General features: G+C 43.2%; 1 protein-coding gene across 1 annotated transcript; it reads left to right on the plus strand.

Moving 5' to 3' along the window:
• The first annotated feature begins 790 nt into the window (after positions 1-790).
• On the plus strand, positions 791-8859 carry KCNA1 (potassium voltage-gated channel subfamily A member 1). Its single transcript, XM_017883352.1, has 2 exons — positions 791-1110; positions 1476-8859. Exon 2 carries the CDS (start codon positions 2015-2017, stop codon positions 3500-3502), a length of 1488 nt encoding a protein of 495 aa, XP_017738841.1. The 5' UTR covers positions 791-1110; positions 1476-2014; the 3' UTR covers positions 3503-8859.
• Positions 8860-20779: the final 11920 nt, after the last annotated feature.

A 20779-nucleotide genomic window follows, 5' to 3' on the forward strand; every position in this document is an offset into this window, starting at 1 on the left:
AACAAACCCAGGGATCCTCAACTGCACAGCTCTGCCTCAAGTCTGCAGCTCTGAGAGTCCAGCCGGCTGGGGGAAGCTGGGAGGGCCCCGCAGAGAGCAAGGGCCTTCTTGGGGGAGGAGCGGAACGGGGCGCAGAGCAGTGCGATCGAAGAGGGTTACTGTGGGACTGCACAAAAGCAAACCCGTTGGAGGAGTTTTGCCAGAAACACCACCGCCTGCATTGCGTCGGACCTGACCATTTCCAATGTGAAATTCCCGGGGAAGGTCGCGAGCCGCCAGGGGCCGTGCGTGGGCGGGGCGGTGGGCCACAAGGGAAGTAGAGTTAGTGGTCGGCTTTTCTGGTAGGAGAGGAAAAAGCTGTGCTGGCAAGGGTGGGAACTGAATGACAACCCCGCTCTCTTCCAAACCACCCCCTCATATTTTCCATCCACCTCCTCGCGCCTGCCCTCCCCCGCCCTCCCCAACCCACGCCCGGGTGGGCCAATCGCTGCTCTGTATTCCAGGCGCTTTCTCAGGTTTCTGCTGATCTTGCAGCGCCCAGAAATGGACCGAGCGGACCCGCCGCCGCACGCACCCTGCTCCACTCCAAGCTCCTGAGGGCTCCCGGCGCGCCGCGTAGCCTTGGCGAGGTCCGCGCTGGGGTGCGGAGAGCGAAGGGAACTGGAGAGCCATGTAGATCCAGGCTCTTGCCCGCCCGCCTCCTTCGGAATCGAATCAAGGGCTCCCATAGTGTTAGGAGGGGGCGAGAGTGCTGTTTATCGTCATTTGCCTCTGAGCTTCGGGAGAGGGTGGTATTTTGCTTTTCCGCCCCGCATCCTCCGGAACTCCCTGCACCGGAGAGAGGACGGCGTCTCCAGGTTGCTGGCAACCGGTGAGAATGGGGGTAGGGAATGAACATTTTCGCCGTAGCTCCTCGGTAAAGCGATTGTCCAACTGAGAGGGGCGTCGGACGAGCGGACCAGGGCGGCGAGTTTGCCCGGCGCGTCTCGGATGCTGCTGCTGCGGCGGCCGCCGCGGCTCCCGCCAGGGCACTGCAAAGGCGACCTGCCGCATTCCCACGCGGGCTCTCCGCCGACTCAGCACCGCCCCTGCGCCAAGCCGGCTGGCCAGGTAGGGGGTTCCCCAGCTCGGGGCTGCAGAAGCGGGGGTTGGGGCGACCGGGTGGGGCGGCCGGGGTGCGGGGATGCTGCCTGGGACCCGGAGCTCTCTCCGGCGTCTCTCGGCGCTTTTCCGATCTCTAGTTTAACGAAGTTGTAAACAGATCGGCTGTTGGGTATTGGGGAAAGTGGGATGGAAGAGCCCCAAACTTGGATTTCCGGGTGTCTGCGTGTCGTCTGTCCGTGTGTGTGTGATAGCCCTAGTAAACGTCCAGTGCTTTCTCGAGCTAGAGGTCTGTGTTCTTCGGTGTCTGTAGGTCCGTCCCATCTGAATGCTTCTGATTTTCTACCCCCGTATCACTTTCTATTTCTCTGCAGCGTCCATCGATCGCCCTGGTGGGAGCTTAGAAGGCGGCAGGCGAAGAGGGGTAGGAGGGGGGAGAGCCGAGGAGAAGCAGAGGGGGTGGCAGGCGTGGGGATCTGCTGAGCCGGCACTGCACCGGGTCCTAGCAAGGCTCTCGGAGGGGAGGGGAGGCCAGGGCGACCCCCGAAGCCATGACCCAGTCCGCTAGAACGGCACTGCGTTAAGGCACCTGGGATCAGGAAGAAATATCTAAACAACAACAACAAAAAGCCAGCCAACCCCCAAACCCAAACCCGACCCTCTGCAAAAAGCGGCACCTGGCCCGCAGGCGAGGGGGATTCCAAATTGAGTAAAAGGCGGGGTGGAGGGGAAGGCAGCGAGAGGCAAAGTCGCAGATCTCCCGACCTGCTCATTTTGAAGCCCCTCCCCCTGGGCGTGAGGGAGACGCGCACTCCGGTGGGGGGGCCGCTTGGGTCCCCCCCACCCCTGGTCCCTGGCTGTTTCCCACCCCGGGCTCTCTCCTGGCCTCCCACCCCCGCGCCCGGCTTTCACCATGACGGTGATGTCTGGGGAGAACGTGGACGAGGCTTCGGCCGCCCCGGGCCACCCCCAGGATGGCAGCTACCCCCGGCAGACCGACCACGACGACCACGAGTGCTGCGAGCGCGTGGTGATCAACATCTCCGGGTTGCGCTTCGAGACGCAGCTCAAGACCCTGGCGCAGTTCCCCAACACGCTGCTGGGCAACCCTAAGAAACGCATGCGCTACTTCGACCCCCTGAGGAACGAGTACTTCTTTGACCGCAACCGGCCCAGCTTCGACGCCATCCTCTACTACTACCAGTCGGGGGGCCGCCTGCGGAGGCCGGTCAACGTGCCCCTGGACATGTTCTCCGAGGAGATCAAGTTTTACGAGTTGGGCGAGGAGGCCATGGAGAAGTTCCGGGAGGACGAGGGCTTCATCAAGGAGGAGGAGCGTCCTCTACCCGAGAAGGAGTACCAGCGCCAGGTGTGGCTGCTCTTCGAGTACCCCGAGAGCTCGGGGCCCGCCAGGGTCATTGCCATCGTCTCCGTCATGGTCATCCTCATCTCCATCGTCATCTTTTGCCTGGAGACGCTCCCCGAGCTGAAGGATGACAAGGACTTCACGGGCACCGTCCACCGCATCGACAACACCACGGTCATCTACAATTCCAACATCTTCACGGACCCCTTCTTCATCGTGGAAACGCTGTGTATCATCTGGTTCTCCTTCGAGCTGGTGGTGCGCTTCTTCGCCTGCCCCAGCAAGACGGACTTCTTCAAAAACATCATGAACTTCATCGACATTGTGGCCATCATTCCTTATTTCATCACCCTGGGCACCGAGATAGCTGAGCAGGAAGGAAACCAGAAGGGCGAGCAGGCCACCTCGCTGGCCATCCTCAGGGTCATCCGCTTGGTAAGGGTTTTTAGAATCTTCAAGCTCTCCCGCCACTCTAAGGGCCTCCAGATCCTGGGCCAGACCCTCAAAGCTAGTATGAGAGAGCTAGGGCTGCTCATCTTTTTCCTCTTCATCGGGGTCATCCTGTTTTCTAGTGCAGTGTACTTTGCCGAGGCGGAAGAAGCTGAGTCGCACTTCTCCAGTATCCCCGATGCTTTCTGGTGGGCGGTGGTGTCCATGACCACTGTAGGATACGGTGACATGTACCCTGTGACAATTGGAGGCAAGATCGTGGGCTCCTTGTGTGCCATCGCTGGTGTGCTGACAATTGCCCTGCCCGTACCTGTCATTGTGTCCAATTTCAACTATTTCTACCACCGAGAAACTGAGGGGGAAGAGCAGGCTCAGTTGCTCCACGTCAGTTCCCCTAACTTAGCCTCTGACAGTGACCTCAGTCGCCGCAGTTCCTCTACTATGAGCAAGTCTGAGTACATGGAGATCGAAGAGGATATGAATAATAGCATAGCCCATTATAGACAGGTCAATATCAGAACTGGCAATTGCACCACAGCTAACCAAAACTGCGTTAATAAGAGCAAGCTACTGACCGATGTTTAAAAAACAAAAGCAAGCAAACAAAAAAGCCCCACTTAGCAGCTCAAAAGACTTAAAAAACAAAACAGAAAACCTGGTGACTCATGTCACGCTTTGTAGATACTTTACTAAGTAGACTTCGAATGCTCTATTTAACTGTCTATGCATTGTTGCATTGAGGATTTTGGGGGTGGTGAACCAGAAGCTTTCAAGATCCATGACAAAATAAACTATTTTCCTTTTATTAAAATTGGGAAAAGAGAGAGTATTTTCTAAAACTGGCTTAAAAGATTAGTCCATGAACTAGTCTAGGTAAAATAATAATCATATGCTTCCCCAAACTGGAACATTTTTAATGCTTTGGTTTCTTTAACTTTTTTAAAAACTCAAAACAAGATGATTGCTTAGAAATATAAAATTAAAATTTGCATGGGACTCCAGTAAAAAATCTTTGCAAACTGCATAGCACATTGAAGACAGTGCATCAAATGTATTATATGTAACATGATAGACCAGCCAAAATGGACAATGAATAGATATTTTTATTTCGATCAACTGAACTGCATATTACAAGGTGAAAAAAGAAAACTCCAATTACTTAAGACTGGTTCACAAAGCACCTTATAAATTGGATACTGGTCCTGATCTGTAGGGATTTCCTCCTGGGCCCATTCTCTTTCTAATCCAGATTGTTCTCTAAGAAAAAGATAACTGAATTAAATTAATTGATTCATCTGCAGTGCTGCTAAATTTTCTCAACTGCAGATGAGCCAAATACAGGTCTTTTCTCACCAGGCCTGCACTCCGACCCCTGGCTTTCAGAACTGGATGTAAAACCTTAGCCTCCTTATTGCAAGAGAGCACAAATGAAGTTAAATGTAAGCATGTTTGAATCTGATACAATTTATTTTATAATCGCATGCTGAGAAGTTAGCCCAGACAATAGGGGATAAGCTTAAGTTGAAATCGATTCTTCTAAAATAGATCCTTTTCATTTGCATTCACCAAAAGTGCACTCCTCCATTTATTAACTATTTTATTAGTAAATAAAGTACTGTATTTAAGTGCATATGTTAGTCAGATGGGAACAATAACTTTTTGGAGCTCAAAGCATGTTCTCTTATTCAGCATTATGGCCTATTTGACTAAGATGTACCTTGAATTAATTAATGCATGATTTCAGTAATAAAATTTAAAAGTAATAAAATTACAAGTCTGTGGGATGAAAGGCCCAATAGAAATTATGGGGGGTGGGGTGGGGCACTCAGTCAATTTTCCTGCCTTTGCTCAGGGAAATACCAGGTTTTTGTGCAGGTATAGGCGGAGAGAGGACCAATATGCCCATCCCTTAAAGGGAAGCCATGTGAAAAACTAAATAAGTCATCAAGGTATATATAGCAACACCTAAGAACAAGTATTCTTTCTAGCTGAAGACAAACACAAGCAACACAAACAAACAAACAAAAAAAAAGGTGCAATACTGCATGTTTTTTGGTGCATTCTTAGGATGCAAATGAAAATGTTTCTCTATTGTATGCATCCAAAGCAGAGCTGATTTTTTTTTCTTTGCAGTCATTATTTGAAGTCTGTAGAGACTTCAGCCCTCCCCTTGAGGCTCCCTGAAGAAACTAAACCAATTGATTTAATAGTTGCTTAGTGCCTTTATCCTGTACCCACAGTGAACTGCAGAAAGTGCCTCCTTAACACAGCTGAGAAGTTAGGTAACAAAAGTGGGGAAGGGTTGGGGCACAGACCTTTTGCTTTTCTTTTTCCATTCTCGCTCTCTCATTTCACCACTGTGAGAAGACCACACCACCCTAAACCCTGGAAAGGAGAGTCCCAGGAGGGTGCTGTCTACTAGCGTTGGTCCCTTTGACAGCCTGACGCTGGATGTGAACTGAGACCCATCTTTGAAGTGGACGTGAACTGTGAACTTGTTTTTTCCTCTTCACCAGAAGCCAAGATAAACTTTTTGGGAATTTGTTTCCTATTGAGGGCCACTTTGGACACACAAGGCTTCCTCAGGTCCAGTGTAGTGCTCCTGGCACCTTTCCTTATTCTTTCTCTGTTAGTAACAGCACTTTGCAAATCTCTCTGATGGTCCAATCTTTTCAGGCATTGTTGTGGATGTGGGAACACTCAGTTCATAATAACCTTTCCTAGGCCTTCCCTCCCAGTCTACCCCTTTCGGATATTTCCTATGACGCTCCTATGACCTTCCCACCTGGCAGTCACTTCACAGGCTGAACATCTAACTTCTGCTGCCCCAGTCACTCAGCCCAGAGAATGGTGGGGACCCTGTTCCTGGCTGGAAGACAGCCACGGAACACAGGCCTCTGGAGCTTGGCAGCTGTCCACCCGTGGAGAGGTACTCACAGCCTTTTTAAGGACTCTGAGGTGGGGAATCTTCATTCTGCGCTTAGCATGTGGCTGCCTGTTACCTGACATTCTGGCCCAGCTTCTTCTGAAAATCTGTTTTGTTTCTCCCACCCCTTTTCCCCATCCTGTCCTAGAACTAGCAGTGAGGCAATCACCCTAGAAACTTGAGTTACACCCATTCTGGCTAACTCGATTAAAAGAAAGAACATGGATATCTTTTTTTCCTATGTGACTTCTGTGAATCTGTGAGATGAACACAACACACATCGTGGAAGATGAGGGGCCAAGAACTGCACCGCATTCGACTACAGGGCATTAAACCCTCCCATGTGATGTCTCCTTCTCGTCTGAACCTTAACTCATTCTGGTGATTCCTTTCCTACTTGCTTAAAAATCCCCAATTAGGAAAAAAATGCCAACCTCCTCCCAGTCCTGGGGATATCTCGATCTTTCATTTCAACGTTGAGGTCTAGTGCACACAGAACTTGAAACACCGCACTCTGTCAACAGCAATAATCCACTCAGTACTGTGGGATGGATGGGTTAATGGATGAGAAAATGGCACTGAGACTGACTTTGGGTACTTGGTATACTTACCATGGTTACACCCTGGAGTGGTTGATTCTTCTGCATGTGATATAGAAAAAAGTGCTGCATGCGGTGAACCTGTCAGCCTGGGACTGGGGATGAGTTGTTGTTATGAGTTTGGGGTGCTGTGAGGAAAATGAATGCTACTTAGCTTATCTGTAGCTCACTGCAATGAATTCAGTAAGAATGGAGTACAGGGATTATCTGTGTAGCATAGGCATGCGATGTTTGACCAAGCTCTTATCCCTCGCACTGTAATGTGTTGAAATGTCTTTGTAGACCTGAAGGTGCACTTAACAAAACTGCCTATTAAGGGATGACTATTTTTTGGTTTACTTATTCTTATTTATTTTAGCAGGCTTTTTACCTTTTCTTCCCCTTCCTAGGCATGGAGCTCTAACAGCTCATGTCCTGACTATGTGTTTTCTCCAGGAGAAGACTGTTGATGTGCTGATAGCCATAACTCCTCTCTTCCAGTCAACTGGGGCCCTAGTTCAATAGGGTGGCATTGGAAGGGTTGGTCACAGCAGGGCTGTTAGCCATCCCAGAATCTCTGAAGTGGTTAACTCACCTGAAGTGATCTGAATCAGAGAGACCAAAGACATTCATTTCCTCTGTCCTCAGATTTCTAGAAGACAAATTCTAGCCAGGAAAACTTTCTGTTTTTGCATCTCCCTTTTCCCACTTGTGCACAACTCCCCTTGCACTCCCTGGAGACGTGAGTTCTGATTTTCAGTTATATCAGTTCATTGGGAGTGTGTTTGTGGGTGAGCCTTGCAAAATCAGATACACCAAGAGCAAGTCCTTCTCCCGGATTCCGGCCAGTGGGCAGTCATTTCCCTGAAATGGAATTGTAGGGCAGGTTTAGATTCCACCATGGTGGACCTGAAGCACAGGTGGTGTCACAGTCTTGATTCGCTTGAGAATTAAAAACATACATGTAAATGGTAAATGAGGAATACATGTTTTTTTTTTTTTAAAGTAGAAATTTGGTTGAGCCTATAAAGGGCCTTCTTCACATTATGTAGAGTTACACATTTTCAAATGAGTTACCATCTAAAAGTTAATAAAAATAGTTTCCTAGCCCTCTCATTCAATATAGGAGACCTCAAAACACATGCTTTTTAAAAATTTTACATTTTAATTCTTAGTTTGGTAGATTGGATTGAAAGAAAGGAGAAAGAACATTAGCAGAAGGCACTTTCCCATTTTCTTCCAGGAATGACTTATTCCTGGGGTGGTGAGAATTGGTGGGTGGTAACCATCCATAGTATAAAATTGTTAGAAAGAATATAAACTGCCAAACAAGCATGTTATCTTCAGGCTTTTCCAAGCAAGAATGGAGTCTTTTGATGTTTATGTTCATTTTAAGAAGACAAACAAACTAAAATTTTAAGACCAGACGCAACCCAAGTTGAATTGTGATCTCAGGAGGTGACCTCTCATCCACCATGTGGCATATTACTACTTGTATTTATATCATGGAATTTCAGGGTATATGTGAACATGTCTAGTATGACTCAGGTAAACCTTAAAAGAATGTATGTTACTTACCATTTTTGTAAAGAAGCAAACAGGAGCTGAATTGTTAACCAAAACTGTTCCATTACCTTGGGTCACTGTGCAAACTAATTCAGGGTATAGATGTAAAGTTTAGAAGCCTTGGGATTAAATGCCAGCCTCTTTGCTCAGGCAAAATGACCCTGGGCTTTCTTGGGAAGTCCAGCATGTATGTAAGGGGTGAGGCCCTGCTGACCTCAGGGCTATTAGCTTTAAGGAGATTAACCCTAGTCACAGTGATTTTCATTTAGAAGCTAACTAGGAGTTTACTTTTTATGATGTGAAACTTCAAAGAGTATAGAAAACTTTTGTACCACAATCAAAGAAGAAGAAGAAATGGTGTATGGAAATAAAGCAAAACAAAACAAGAAATCTCTTGTAAAATATTCCAGGTCAAAGTTGTCTCCTCTCCAAACCTTGCAGAAGTACCTTTCTTCTCTTCAGTGCACTGTTTTGGGACTGTTCATGCATCAGATGTAAGTAGACAATATGGACTCCATGTGACATGCCTCTAATAGTAAAGATAAAGTATTACTGAGGTTAAAAATAAAAATTGACTAGTATTAACTGAAAGTGCACCATCAGGACAACAAACCATTTAAGCTGAAAAAGTGCTATTTTATTTCTTCAGTTTGCCAGTTGCTTCACCTTGAGTTAAGGACATGTCTCATCTTCACCTACTGTGCATTTTCCCTTCTCTAACTGTGTAATATGTCAGGTCAAGGACATTGAATGTTATGAATTGAGAACCTAATTGATGCGCATAGTTTTCATCTATGCAATTTTACTTGCTTCTGTCACTTTATGATCTGTTCATATTTGGCATCAATTAAAGATAATTTTTAAGGATCTTATCAAGGAATATATTGACTGGTTATTTGTCTCTTGTTTAACTGGTCTTTTGGGGGCCCTTTTCTTCCACCTTCTTCTGTGGGGTCTCTTTAAATAGTGGGATGAATACAAGATCAGATCATGAAACAGCCTTGTTTCCTTTGGCCCACATGGTCTGTTTCTGCTGTCCGAGGACATACCCTGGGGTTACGTTTTGAGGATAAATTCAGTTTGGTCTCAGGTAAGATCCCAAGTGAAGACCATTGGAATTTGGCCTGTGGAAGTTAGAGTGGAAGGAGGATCAAGTTTTTAAAATAAAACAAGAAATGAGGCTCAGGGGAGCAAAGTAATTGGTTATATTCACTTAAGTTGTTTTGATTTGAAACTATTTTTTATGCACAGCCTGAGAAGCTTTGCAGGAAAGATAACTGTGTGTGTGTGTGTGTGTGAGAGAGAGAGAGAGAGACAGAGACACGACTGTGTGTGTGTGTGTGTGTGTAACAGTGTTGTGGTCTGGAATCAACTGACTGCATAGTTGCAGTGCGGTGTTAGGAGTGATTTTGATGTGGAAAACAATGTGGTTCCTATCTATTCTTTACATAGGCTTTTCCATGTACTTCTACATGTGGTTCACATTTCTTTCTTCCTATTTGTTTTTTTTTTTAAATGACTCGGTGGTGCATTTTCTTTTGAATCTTCCTAAGATTTAGATCTTCTCTTTTCCTCCTTGTGAATATCACATTTTCTACACATTCTTTTGTGTCAGAGCAAACAGGCGGAGGTGCTCTTGACAGGGGTCTATTACATGCTAAATGTACTGGGTGGCTGGTGCATCATCGTAGAAGAGTATTGCACTGTGATAGGTTCATGTTACAAGATTTGCAGATGAATCTTTCTTTTGCTGTAGAAGTTGCCACTGAAAGTAGACTACAAAGCTGGGCAGGCTGACCATTATTTTTCTGTTGTGGTCAGGAAACATGCCAGGCTAAGCTCTGACAGAGAAGGTAAGAGACAGCCCAAGACACACCAACAGCAGTGGATGTTTCTCAAAGCTCAGCCTTAGAATGGTCTTCTTGAAGCAGAAACAGATAGAACTAGGTAGCTGCTAGGAATAGGGCTGTAACTGGAAGCTTTGTTATTTACAAAGCTTTAAAAAGAAGTCAGGTCAGTTTAAAGCGGGGAGAACAGAGAGCAGATGTGATCTGAAGTCAGCTACTCTGCCACTGGGTGGGAAGCTGCCTGCCGCAGTCAGTCCTGATTTCTGGATTCTGACCAGGTTTGAGTGTGGAGGGAGGGCCAACCCTAAGGCTGGTGGCAAAGTACTGAGTGGATAAGACACAGCATGGCAGGTAGTATACCTGGAAAGCAGCTCTTTGAACCAGTTTGAAAACAGACAATTTACGACATCTTATTTAATTAATTAAATCTAAGATACCATTACTTGTAAGATGCAGTGTTAGCTGACATGGTTGTAAGAAAGGGAGAACACTGACAATTATGACCCGCCATTGCATTGATTCGTCCCAATTTTACAGATGTAAAAAGGTAAAAAGAGGAATCTTCGAATTGATACACTATAGTGATTCTAGTATTTCCCTCCCCCGCTTTTATTTCTTGGTGTGATTAAATGTTTGAATTCTGATCCCTTAAATTTGGCAGTTTTGTGCAGATGTGAACCCTGAATAGAACCATCAGATCTTATTTTAACTATATTTTTATCCCTCGGTATTTTTCTTGGCCCTGTCCCTGACGTAGGCTTTGTGCTAGGCATTGGAGGTGTGTTAGTTGACAGAGCAATGTACTCTACAGATCCTCTGCCCAGCAAAGGACTTAGACTTAATTGTGATCTATGGAATGAGGCTGGTCTTGTGTTACTCCCTCTCTCGCCCTAGAAAAGTGCTTCCTCTATCATCAGATGTTCAGAATCGTCAGCGGCCCTTTGCTCTTAAAGTTCAAAGCAGCTGGGCACGTTCATTCCCAGGAAGGTGCTAACAGCAACACTTCCAGTCTGGATAGCTATCTTTGCAGTTTTCAAACCCTTTCCACGTTAGTTATATTGCTTTATTCTACTTGGTGAATTAGATTGGGCTGATATTGCTGTCTTCATTTTATAGGCACAGGGATCTGCCTCCAAGATTGCTGGGCAGATGAAGCAGGCCTGGGTTTATTGATGATTCTGTGGGCCAGTGTCTGGCACACAGTAGGGGCTCTGAATGTTTACTGAGCTGATCAAATGTTGGAAAGTGTAAAGTCACATGGTAAAAACAAACCAACGGATTTCGTGTAGGCATTTAGCCTTTTTGAGCCTTTCAATTGCCCTTTTGTTTTTGAGATGGAATCTCACTCTGTTGCCCAGGCTGCAGTGCAGTGGCGCGATCTTGGCTCACTGCAACCCCTGCCTCCCAGGTTCAAGTGATTCTCCTGCGTTAGCCTCCCAAGCAGCTGGGGTTACAGGCACGTGCCACCAAACCCTGCTAAATTTTTGTGTTTTTCTAGAGGCAAGGTTTCACCATGTTTACCAGTCTGGTCTCGAACTCCTGGCCTCAAGCAATCTGCCCACCTCGGCCTTTTGCAGTGCTGGGATTACAGGTGTGAGCCACTGTGCCTGGCCTAAATTGCTCATTTCTAAAATACAACTATAATAGCTCATAAGGCTGTGTGGATTAAATGAGATCATATAGGTCCACATGTTTGGCCAATTCTAATGAGTTTTATCAATGTGAGATATTAATAGATATGTTGTTAATTACAACGACAAAGGAAAGAGCAGGAGGAGGCCACTGCGTCATTCGTCTCTAGAGGGGGAGCCACATTTTAAAGGAAGACTCCAGGGAGATCAGGTGCCTAATTCAAAGGATGTCTTGTATGATGGCAAATCTGAAGACTTGGGGCTGAGTTTTTTTCAGTAGGAACTTCAGTTCATCTTGCACATAGTGCCAGGCATACAGCAGCCTCCCAGGACCCTCAGCCACTATGTCCAGTCTTGTTCCTCCCTTGCCCGGTGGTATTAATGCTATTTCACATCTTCAGACCCCCAATGGGAAGGTTAAGCTGTGCCATGCAATACGCTGAGGAACAAGAAGGGATCTTCAACAATTACATCACTTCTGATCACCTCATTTCTCCTATGTGCAAAATGTTGTCTGATTTGATATTTTTTCTTCCACCTGTGAATATTGAAAAATCAAGCAAGATGCTTAGGAAGGGTTCTCATATGCTTGTCTGAGAGTCATTTTATAAACATAAAAATTTATTATAAACTGTCCTTGCTAAAAATAAAACAATGCTCACAAGCATATATGAGTCAATATAGTCTTTTCTTGAACAACACGTACTACACAGATGCTTATAAACATTTATAATTGTAATATCTCTGCAGTGGTCTAGCTGTTTCTTCTTAAAACTGACTGGATTTAAACAGCAGTCAACTTTTGCCTGCATTTCTTTAGGAACTTCATTGGAATTAAAGTAAGGAGTTAGAATCAATCTGTTAGAATCTTGGGTTCACAAAACATTTCTCTAGAGGATGATATTCAGGAGCTAGATTGAATTCTTTAAATCTTAATCATTTTTTAAAATAGATTTTATGCAGTATGTTCATGTGTGCTAACATATTCTCCTGTCTCAAGTGTTGAGCATTAAATACACTGTAGGAAGGTTTCCAGATAAACTAATTCCAGTTGAAATTTATTTTTTTCAGAATTGAAATCAGAGGATATCAATGAGTAGGGACTAAGTTTAGAATAATTACGTTTTTGGGCTCAAGGCCAAATTCAACTTTTGTTAAAAATGCTTATTCCTCAGTATAATGAATTAAGAGTGTTTGGAAATCCCAAATGCTTTAATTATCTCTATAGTGATGACACTTTCTTTGTTTGCATTCCACTCAATATCATTATTTCACTGCTTCAGAAAGAAAGTAATTTTGTTTTATGTGAGTTGCAAAGGGAATCTTTCTGAAACGAAGATTCACTGTACATTGTATTCCTCTTTAATTAACAGGCAAAACATTTTTTAATATTAAGGAGAAAGTTGTGCATGTGTCAGCCTTAAAAGATGGAATGCTCACCTCAGTTTTTGAAAGATCAAAGGATATTAGCTTATTGTTAAAGGAAATTTCTAGTGAAGATGGAATAGCTGTCTTAAGTTTACACAGGGTGAAGATCACTTTTTTGGCATTTACAGAATAATCCTCACCCCTAATGGATAAAAACGAGTACTCAAAACATAATTTAATCATGGTGTTGGTGATTCAAGAAAGAAAATTATTTAACTTTATCCCATACAAAGTAATTAGTGTGCTGGAAGAAGAGTGTTTGCCCACTGCAAGAATTTCCATGTAGTGCATTAGAACAGAAAGTTTTAAGCCAAAGATACCCACCAGGTATAAAACAAGGGCAAAAGAAAGTTGCTTAGCATGTGAAAGTCAAATCCTTTGTTTTAGTTATAATGCCCAAGAATTTGCAGCAAGAGTATGAAGGGTAAAATGAGGTTGATGACGTTTACCTGACCGAAGGTGGTTAAGTTTGGCCAGGGCAACTTTCCAGTCTCTGGTTTTCAGATAGATGATTAGGAAGCGGACAGATACTGGGAAGATTTGACATCCTTCTTACCTGTTGAGCAATATGCAGTATATCAAGTCACTCAATACGTACCCAAGGCTAAAATGGTGACTAAAACAATGACTCATCAGTTAATGTTATTTATTGTTAAGTGATGGACTCTGATGCTGTTTTTAAAAAGCCGTGTAAATCATCCCACGTGTCAATTTTGTGTGCTCAATGGTTAGCCAAATATGACAGAAATGGTTCTTGGACTCTGGACTAAATGATCTAGGAATTTTGCTGGTGTTCGGTAGCATAGACTCTTAGTTATCACAGATTTTGTAGACATAGTCTTGCAGAGAAGAAGAGGAATACATTAGATGACTTTAAGATGTGATCTTGGGTAGCCTTAAAATTCTAGTGTTTGATACTAAAGGGCAACATTTCATTAGTCCCAAAGCTACATACTGACCTAAGTGGAAAATGATTAAAGATGATTGTTAAAAAGTAGAGTCTTAAAATGGCTATACAATAAGGATGATTGTTTTTCATTTAAGTACATTTTCTTTATACCTGATGAATATATTAGGCAAAATCTTTACCATTCACATAAATTACACAATCACTCTGTGAATGAAAATTCTGAACTTCTTGGCCTGTTACAGCAATTCCCAACTTCTCTGGTTGGGCTGATATTCAACTTTTATTATATTGAGTTCAGTTCCCCAATTCAGAAAACATAGTAATTGAGATTCTCAACAAAAACCGTTGTTCTTAGTGTCCTCTTTTTTGGGGAGGAATCTTTATTATGGGTCACTTTGATAGAGTTTGTTGTTTTCATCAAAATAGTTCATTATTAATTGAATTCCCTCTCAAAACCTGCAGCCTGAACATTTCCAGAGAATATATTTCTTCTTCCTTCTGCTTAAGACTGATTGGTGCATTCTCCACATATATCCCTGCTTTCTTCAGAGATCAGAGGTTGGCAGTTAATTTTGCTAAAAATGGTTTAGTAGATCATCTGGGATTTGATTTGTTAGAGCATCATCTTTTGGACTGATGAGTGTAGACATTCTAATATTTCTTGAGAGTCTTAAAAGTTGTTTTATTGTCACTTTAGTGAAAGTGGGAAAAGGGAACTCGGCACTTAACTTGAAGATCAAGAAATGGGACTCTTTAAATAAGCATTGGTAGAGAAGTCTCTGGAATTTGAATTATAGTTCAGATGTATTTCATCTCTTGCATAGGCTTTAAACACCCATACATCACTTAGTTGGGGTCCCTGATACTTGTGTCTCCAGGAAAATACCCATTCCCATCCCTTGTTCATGCATACATGGGCGCACATCATCATACACAACCACATGCATGCACACACACCTATACACCTGTCCATGAACCTGTTGGTATCATCCTTGCTATAGGGCAGGTATGTGTTAGCCCCAACGAGACAGCACTTTCAACTGATACTAAAGATTTGTCAGTTGAACACATTGGCTCATGCTTGTAATCCCAGCGCTTTGGGAGGCCAAGACAGGTGAATCTCTTGAGCCCAGGTGGTGTTTGAGATCAGCCTGGGCAACATGGCAAAACCCCATCTCTACGAAAAAATACAAAGTTTACGTGGGTGTATTGATGCATGCATGTAGTCTTGGCTGCTTGGGAGGCTGAGGTGGGAGGATCAACTGAACCTGGAAGATGGAGGCTGCAGTGAGCTGTGATAGCACCACTGTACTCCAGCCTGGGCAACAGAGTGAGACCCCACCTCAAGAAAAAAAAAAAAAAGATTTGTCACCACCCCCTTATAATTAAGCAGAACAAATTTTCATAAAGAGATCATGATAAAATTTTCCATTTGATAATTAGAGAAATTGCCATTCAAATGAAGGAAAAAGCAAAACCGAAGAGCAGAAGTTGAAGATCCCAGGATATTTTCCTTTGGGCCCATGGTGCACATCACAGTGAATGTGGTGAGGAGCACTCTGATTCTTTCCTGCCTGGTCTATGCTCCATCTGCTCCCCGGACAGCTCAAGTGCACAAAGACAATGGGCCTGGGGCGACAAGATGTATGTGAGGCTCTGACACAGCTGGAGATGTGGCCATCTCTGAATACTGGTCTATTCCTGCCTGGGCCGTTGCCTTCTACTTTGTTAAATTCAAAAAGTGTGTATTTACTGTCCTATGGACTGCTGAGAAAGTGACATTTCTAAGTGGAACACTAGGCTTTAAAATTTTAAGCTTTAATTTATCACCTTAAATTTGCAGAATTTGGGTTTGTGGGCCAATTTCATGCCTCTTTACTACCCCAAGACTTTGTTTGCTGGTTTATAAATATATGTGATAACAAGAATATCTGTCTCAGCAATGCTATTTGGCTGAATTACTAATGCTACACTATTTTGATTCTTTTTGAAGAAAAGTGCTTTTCCCCTACAAATCCCAGTGACACTCTTCAAACTGGATTCGTGTAAGACTTGTCATAAATGAATAAAAATGTAAGTGATATAATATGCTAAAGGCATGCCGTTTTAGTATTATTTAAATTCATGCCTTGGTAAGCTTGGGCCTTCTGGCTTTATTTAAATTCTAACACTGCAGAACACAGGAAAGGTATACATTTGTCTACCCTATGTACAAATATCACATAAGTTAATGGCGTCTTAGTTAAAGAGGAAATAAGTGTTTCTTTTATATTTTTTACAATTCATGAAGAGCTTTCTCATACATCATCCTATTTGACCATCACACTAGACTCTTGAGGTGGTGGGTAAGTTATATGTATTTCTTTCTGCATGAAAATTGAGTTCCCTGGGAAACAGACTAGGAGATGAAGAATACATGCAGGAAGATTATTAGGGAGTGCTCTTGGTATGATACTTGAGGGGAGAAAGGAAATGCTGACCAGAAGGAGAAGCAGAGCTGCAATGCAGTCAACACAGAGGCCAAGTCCTCCCGGAGGGAGCTCTGCAGAAGCCGGGATGGCCCTGCAGAGTTGTCCTTAGTTGGCACATGGAGGTGAGGACTTCACACTTCTCTCATTGACCTGTCCATGGGTGCAGCTGCCCTGGGAAGGAACATGACCTTGGACAAGGTAACTCTGTTGTCAGAGGCAATTCCCCAAGAAAGCCGATGGCTGAAGGTACTTCTAGCAGCTGGGGGATAAGTTCTCCAGTAGTGAAGGGGATCAGGGTATGACATCAGAGCACTGACTATGGCAGTATAATACACTTGTTTGTGGCCAGAGGGAAGGCACCAAGAAAGAAAAAGATGAACAGTAAAGCACAAGGAACATTCATGCAAGGGATCATCAGTTTCTAATAATCAAGGGTGGACTGTAGGTTATAAATTGACTTGTTACATGTACAAAGTGCTCTGCAGCCCCTGGAGATGACCCTTTCTAATGCATACCAGAAGGCAGCCTCCAGACTAGCCTGAGCTCTCTTGTATGGATCGAGTTCAATTATTAATCAGAAGTGATGGGTGGTGCTGGCTAATGCTGCCTAATGGCACAGACTGGGTAATTGTGCTCTTCTGTAATGCATGTTCAGAACACAGATTTGAATGGAACTGATACAGCCTGCTCCTCCCTTGTCTAGGCCCCTCAGTGGTATAATGCTTTGAGGTCCCAGTGAAATGCACCAAACCGCACCTGTGACTTAATGCATCTGTGTAACATTAGCACTTCCTCTTAATGTGTCATATGGATGATAAAGAAGTGCCTGGAAGGGAGCTGGTGGGAAGGGGGCTTTTAAAAGCAAACCCTCAGCCCGTGTGGTATTATCACCATGCCCCTAAGTGTTTTTGTGGCCAGTTTAGAAGAACTCGGCATGGAATTAATACACCTGGATCTTCTTTAAGAGAGTTAACTTGGCATTTGGTCCAGAAATGACAGAGCTATTTAGATTTTTCATCTGAAAACAGATCTCAGGGGAACTAATTGTTTGGGCAGCTTTGCACTTGGATCTGAAAAAACCTGTGTGCTATGTGATTACTGGTAATTGCTCTATTACTCTGTGCCTTCAAACTGTTAGCAAGGACTTTGCATTTCGCTAAAATGTCCAACTTGTTTCACCAGAAACAGAGTAGATTTGAAACTATTTGGAAAACAAATATGGTTCCCCAAACTTCTGCCATTGTGTAGTATTAAATCACAGTTGTGTTGGAAATCTAGAATTCATATTTTAAATCCTGAATCTTAGCATTTTAATGCTTGAACTTTGGAATAAGATACCAACTTCTTTTAGTTTAGGTATCAAATCATAGATGCTTATGGACTCCTGCAGTTTACAAATGAACCATTTAAGGAGTAAAATTGGATATTTTAGCCATATTTATGGCAAGCCATTTTCAGAGGTGTCGAAGACCCTATGATATTTGGATATTGCCAGAATGACTGAGGCCCTGAGACTACCAGAAGCCTGCAGATCTCTGAACAAAGCAAGAGAGAAGATGGGGGAGCCTCCACCTCAAAGGTTTGGCTCTCTGACCTCCACACTGGAAATACTGTCAGTGTGTGTGTTGCTTTGCAGAGCCTTTACTTTCTTACTTACCTTTCTTTCTGACTTTTCATTAAATTTTTCCAACCACCAGTAAAAAATAGCTAGTTATGACCTTATTTCCAAATCAGGCTCTTCTAGAAAAGTGACCTGTTGGGGAGAGCTGAGTTGGAACAGAAAAGTCCATTTCTTTCTGGCACTCTAGCAACGTCATAGCAGTTATCTCATTCTTCCTAGAAAAATGAGCAAGCCTCCCCAGATGAATTCCCCTCTCTCTTCAGAGCTGGACAACAGGACCAGAAGGTCTCTAAACAAATGAGATCATTAATACTGAAGTGCCCTCTGGTGAAGGAAGGCATTAGTTCTATGACGTAAACTGAATAGACATACAGAACTGACAGATTCACTTTTGCAAGTAAAAATATGTGGTCCTACCTAAGACTCTACTGATCCACTCTTAGAAATTTGCAGGGGACAGGGTGTGGTGGCACAAGCCTGTAATTCCAGCACTTTGGAAGGCAGACACGGGTGGATTGCTTGAGCCCAGATATTTGAGACCCACCTGGGCAACATAACGAAACCCAGTCTCTACTAAAAATACAAAAATTACCTGACTGTAGTGGTGCACACCTGTAGTCCCAGCTACTTGGGAAGCTGAGGAGGGAGGATTGATTGGACCTGGGAGGTCAAGACTGCAATGAGCCAAGATTGTGCCACTGCACTCCAGCCTGAGTGACAGAATGAGACCCTGACTCAAAAAACAAACAAAAACAAAAAACAAAAAAAAAAACAAACAAAAAAAAGAAATTTGCAGGGGTGTGAAGTTCTGAGTTACTTGCCCTCTTGCTGTATTTAACTGTGATGAATGCCACGTGTATCCATGTGTGTAAGTAGCCTTTAGAGGCACAGTCCATGTCATTTTCCTTCAAGCAAAGTGTACCAATGACTGTTGGCAGCACACCCGATCCTGGCCTTTGTCACTACCAAGCCTTCCTCTTCAAATTTGACTATCTCAAACAGCACAGCTTCTATTTAAACAGAATTTTAATTCATCCACATTTAAAGGTGGAACAATAGAAGACTATTACCGTTTTTTGGGTCTCAGGTCACAGAAAAACTGGAATCTTGAACACAAGCTGCCAAGTAACATCCCGAATATTACAGAAGATCTAGGAATCAGCTGGAATTTCATTATATTTTGTTGGGAAATAGCGGGTAATGGTATGAGATATGGTTGATGTTACAGGTTAGAACTTATGTTGGTCAAGGCAGTCTGGTGAGCACAAACGCCAGTCCAGTGCTGTAATAGACAGAAAAATCTAGACAATATGCAAGACCAGAAATATTTTTAGTTACTATGAAATGAATAATTCTTGGCTGCCAACTCCTTAAGAGAGAGGATTAAGGAAGTATATCCTTGTCTTAGAAATTTTCTCTCTGGGTCTTTGCAACTGCCAGGCAGTGGCAGCCTTGGGGCCTCTAGTGACATCTTGGGCAATATTTTGGTGAGAGTATTCGTAACTCAGTGGCGGCCTCACAAAGGTGCTCACTGTAACGTAGAAGGGTTTTTGAGGGATTTTTTAAAACTCACTCAGAAGCAAAATCTGAACTCAGAAACTCCCCATTTATTAAGTTGCTATGTTCAAGTGTCCTTTAGTTTTCGTAGCTGATCTTTTGTGTGTGTATGCGTGTATGTGAAGTGTTAAGAGACAACTCCTATTTCCATCGTAGCACTGAGATCTTTACATCGAGAGAAGCTAAAATTGTTATCTGGACCTTGCCTGTAAGCCAATGACAACAAGATCTGATATTAACAATGACTTGGATACATGTCATAGAGTCATAGAATCTCAGAGTTGACCTGAACCTTAAAAGTAATCTCTGTCTTTCACCTGTTTCGTATTTGAACCACCTTAATGCTGTCCTTGCCAGGTTCCATCTTTTCTGGGTGTGTTACTCAAAGAACTTGATAGTTATTTGCTTACAAATCCAGCTTTTTATTATTATATCGATGTATCATAAACTTGATTTTTTAGATGAGGAAGGGCAGAACAATAGAAAATGTCTAACTGCCGAAGGTCATAAAGCCAAATGCTAAAAGAGATAAAAGTCAGGAATCCCGATTCTCCAACTGGGATTTAGTTTATGTGGTCTCACAATGATATGAAAATAAGTGATCTGATGCAAACTTAGAAAGATGGTGAAAATAGTAATTAATGTATTTTATTCGTGTGCCCATGTTAAGTCAGCCTATCTTGACACAATGGTTATTAGTGTGATGTCAGGACCATTCATTTAAGTCAAATCTAAAATGCATTTGATTTTGCAGACAGAAATGTTTGAAATTTGTAAAAGCCCATTAAAAAAATAAATTTGTTGAGGTCTTCCTACTGCAAGTTTGTACATGATTATGTATTTTACCTGTGTTGTATATTGTAATATTAAATGTCGAATTTTTTTTTTTTTTTAGCATATCAGATATCATTTTACCAGCCTAAGCATTTGCACTTAAAATAAATAAAATCAGGCTTTGGTTAAATAAAAATTTTAGCAGAAATAGAAGATTGACCCACTTTTTTGGGTGTCATTATTCTCTGCTTTAAAAATATTAATGCTTCACTATTATGTAGAGGATAAAGCTCAATCTCCTTAGCATGGTAAAGAAGGACCCTACAAATCTAACCCAGGAAAACTACCCCTATGGCAGGGATACACTTCCTTCTTGCTCTCTGAAGTAGGTAGCATTCGAGTAATTTTCATTGCACAATATCATCTTCTGCAACTTCACTTTGTGCATCCTGTATTTATTTCAAACTCACAGAACCACCCAGCATTTCTAAACATTATAGTAATGTCCTATGTATTGTTATTACATCTTTGCATGCATTGACCTTTGTCAGGC

This window comes from Rhinopithecus bieti, unplaced genomic scaffold (genome assembly GCF_001698545.2).
Source record: "Rhinopithecus bieti isolate Rb0 unplaced genomic scaffold, ASM169854v2 scaffold_13342, whole genome shotgun sequence".
NCBI lineage: Eukaryota > Metazoa > Chordata > Mammalia > Primates > Cercopithecidae > Rhinopithecus > Rhinopithecus bieti.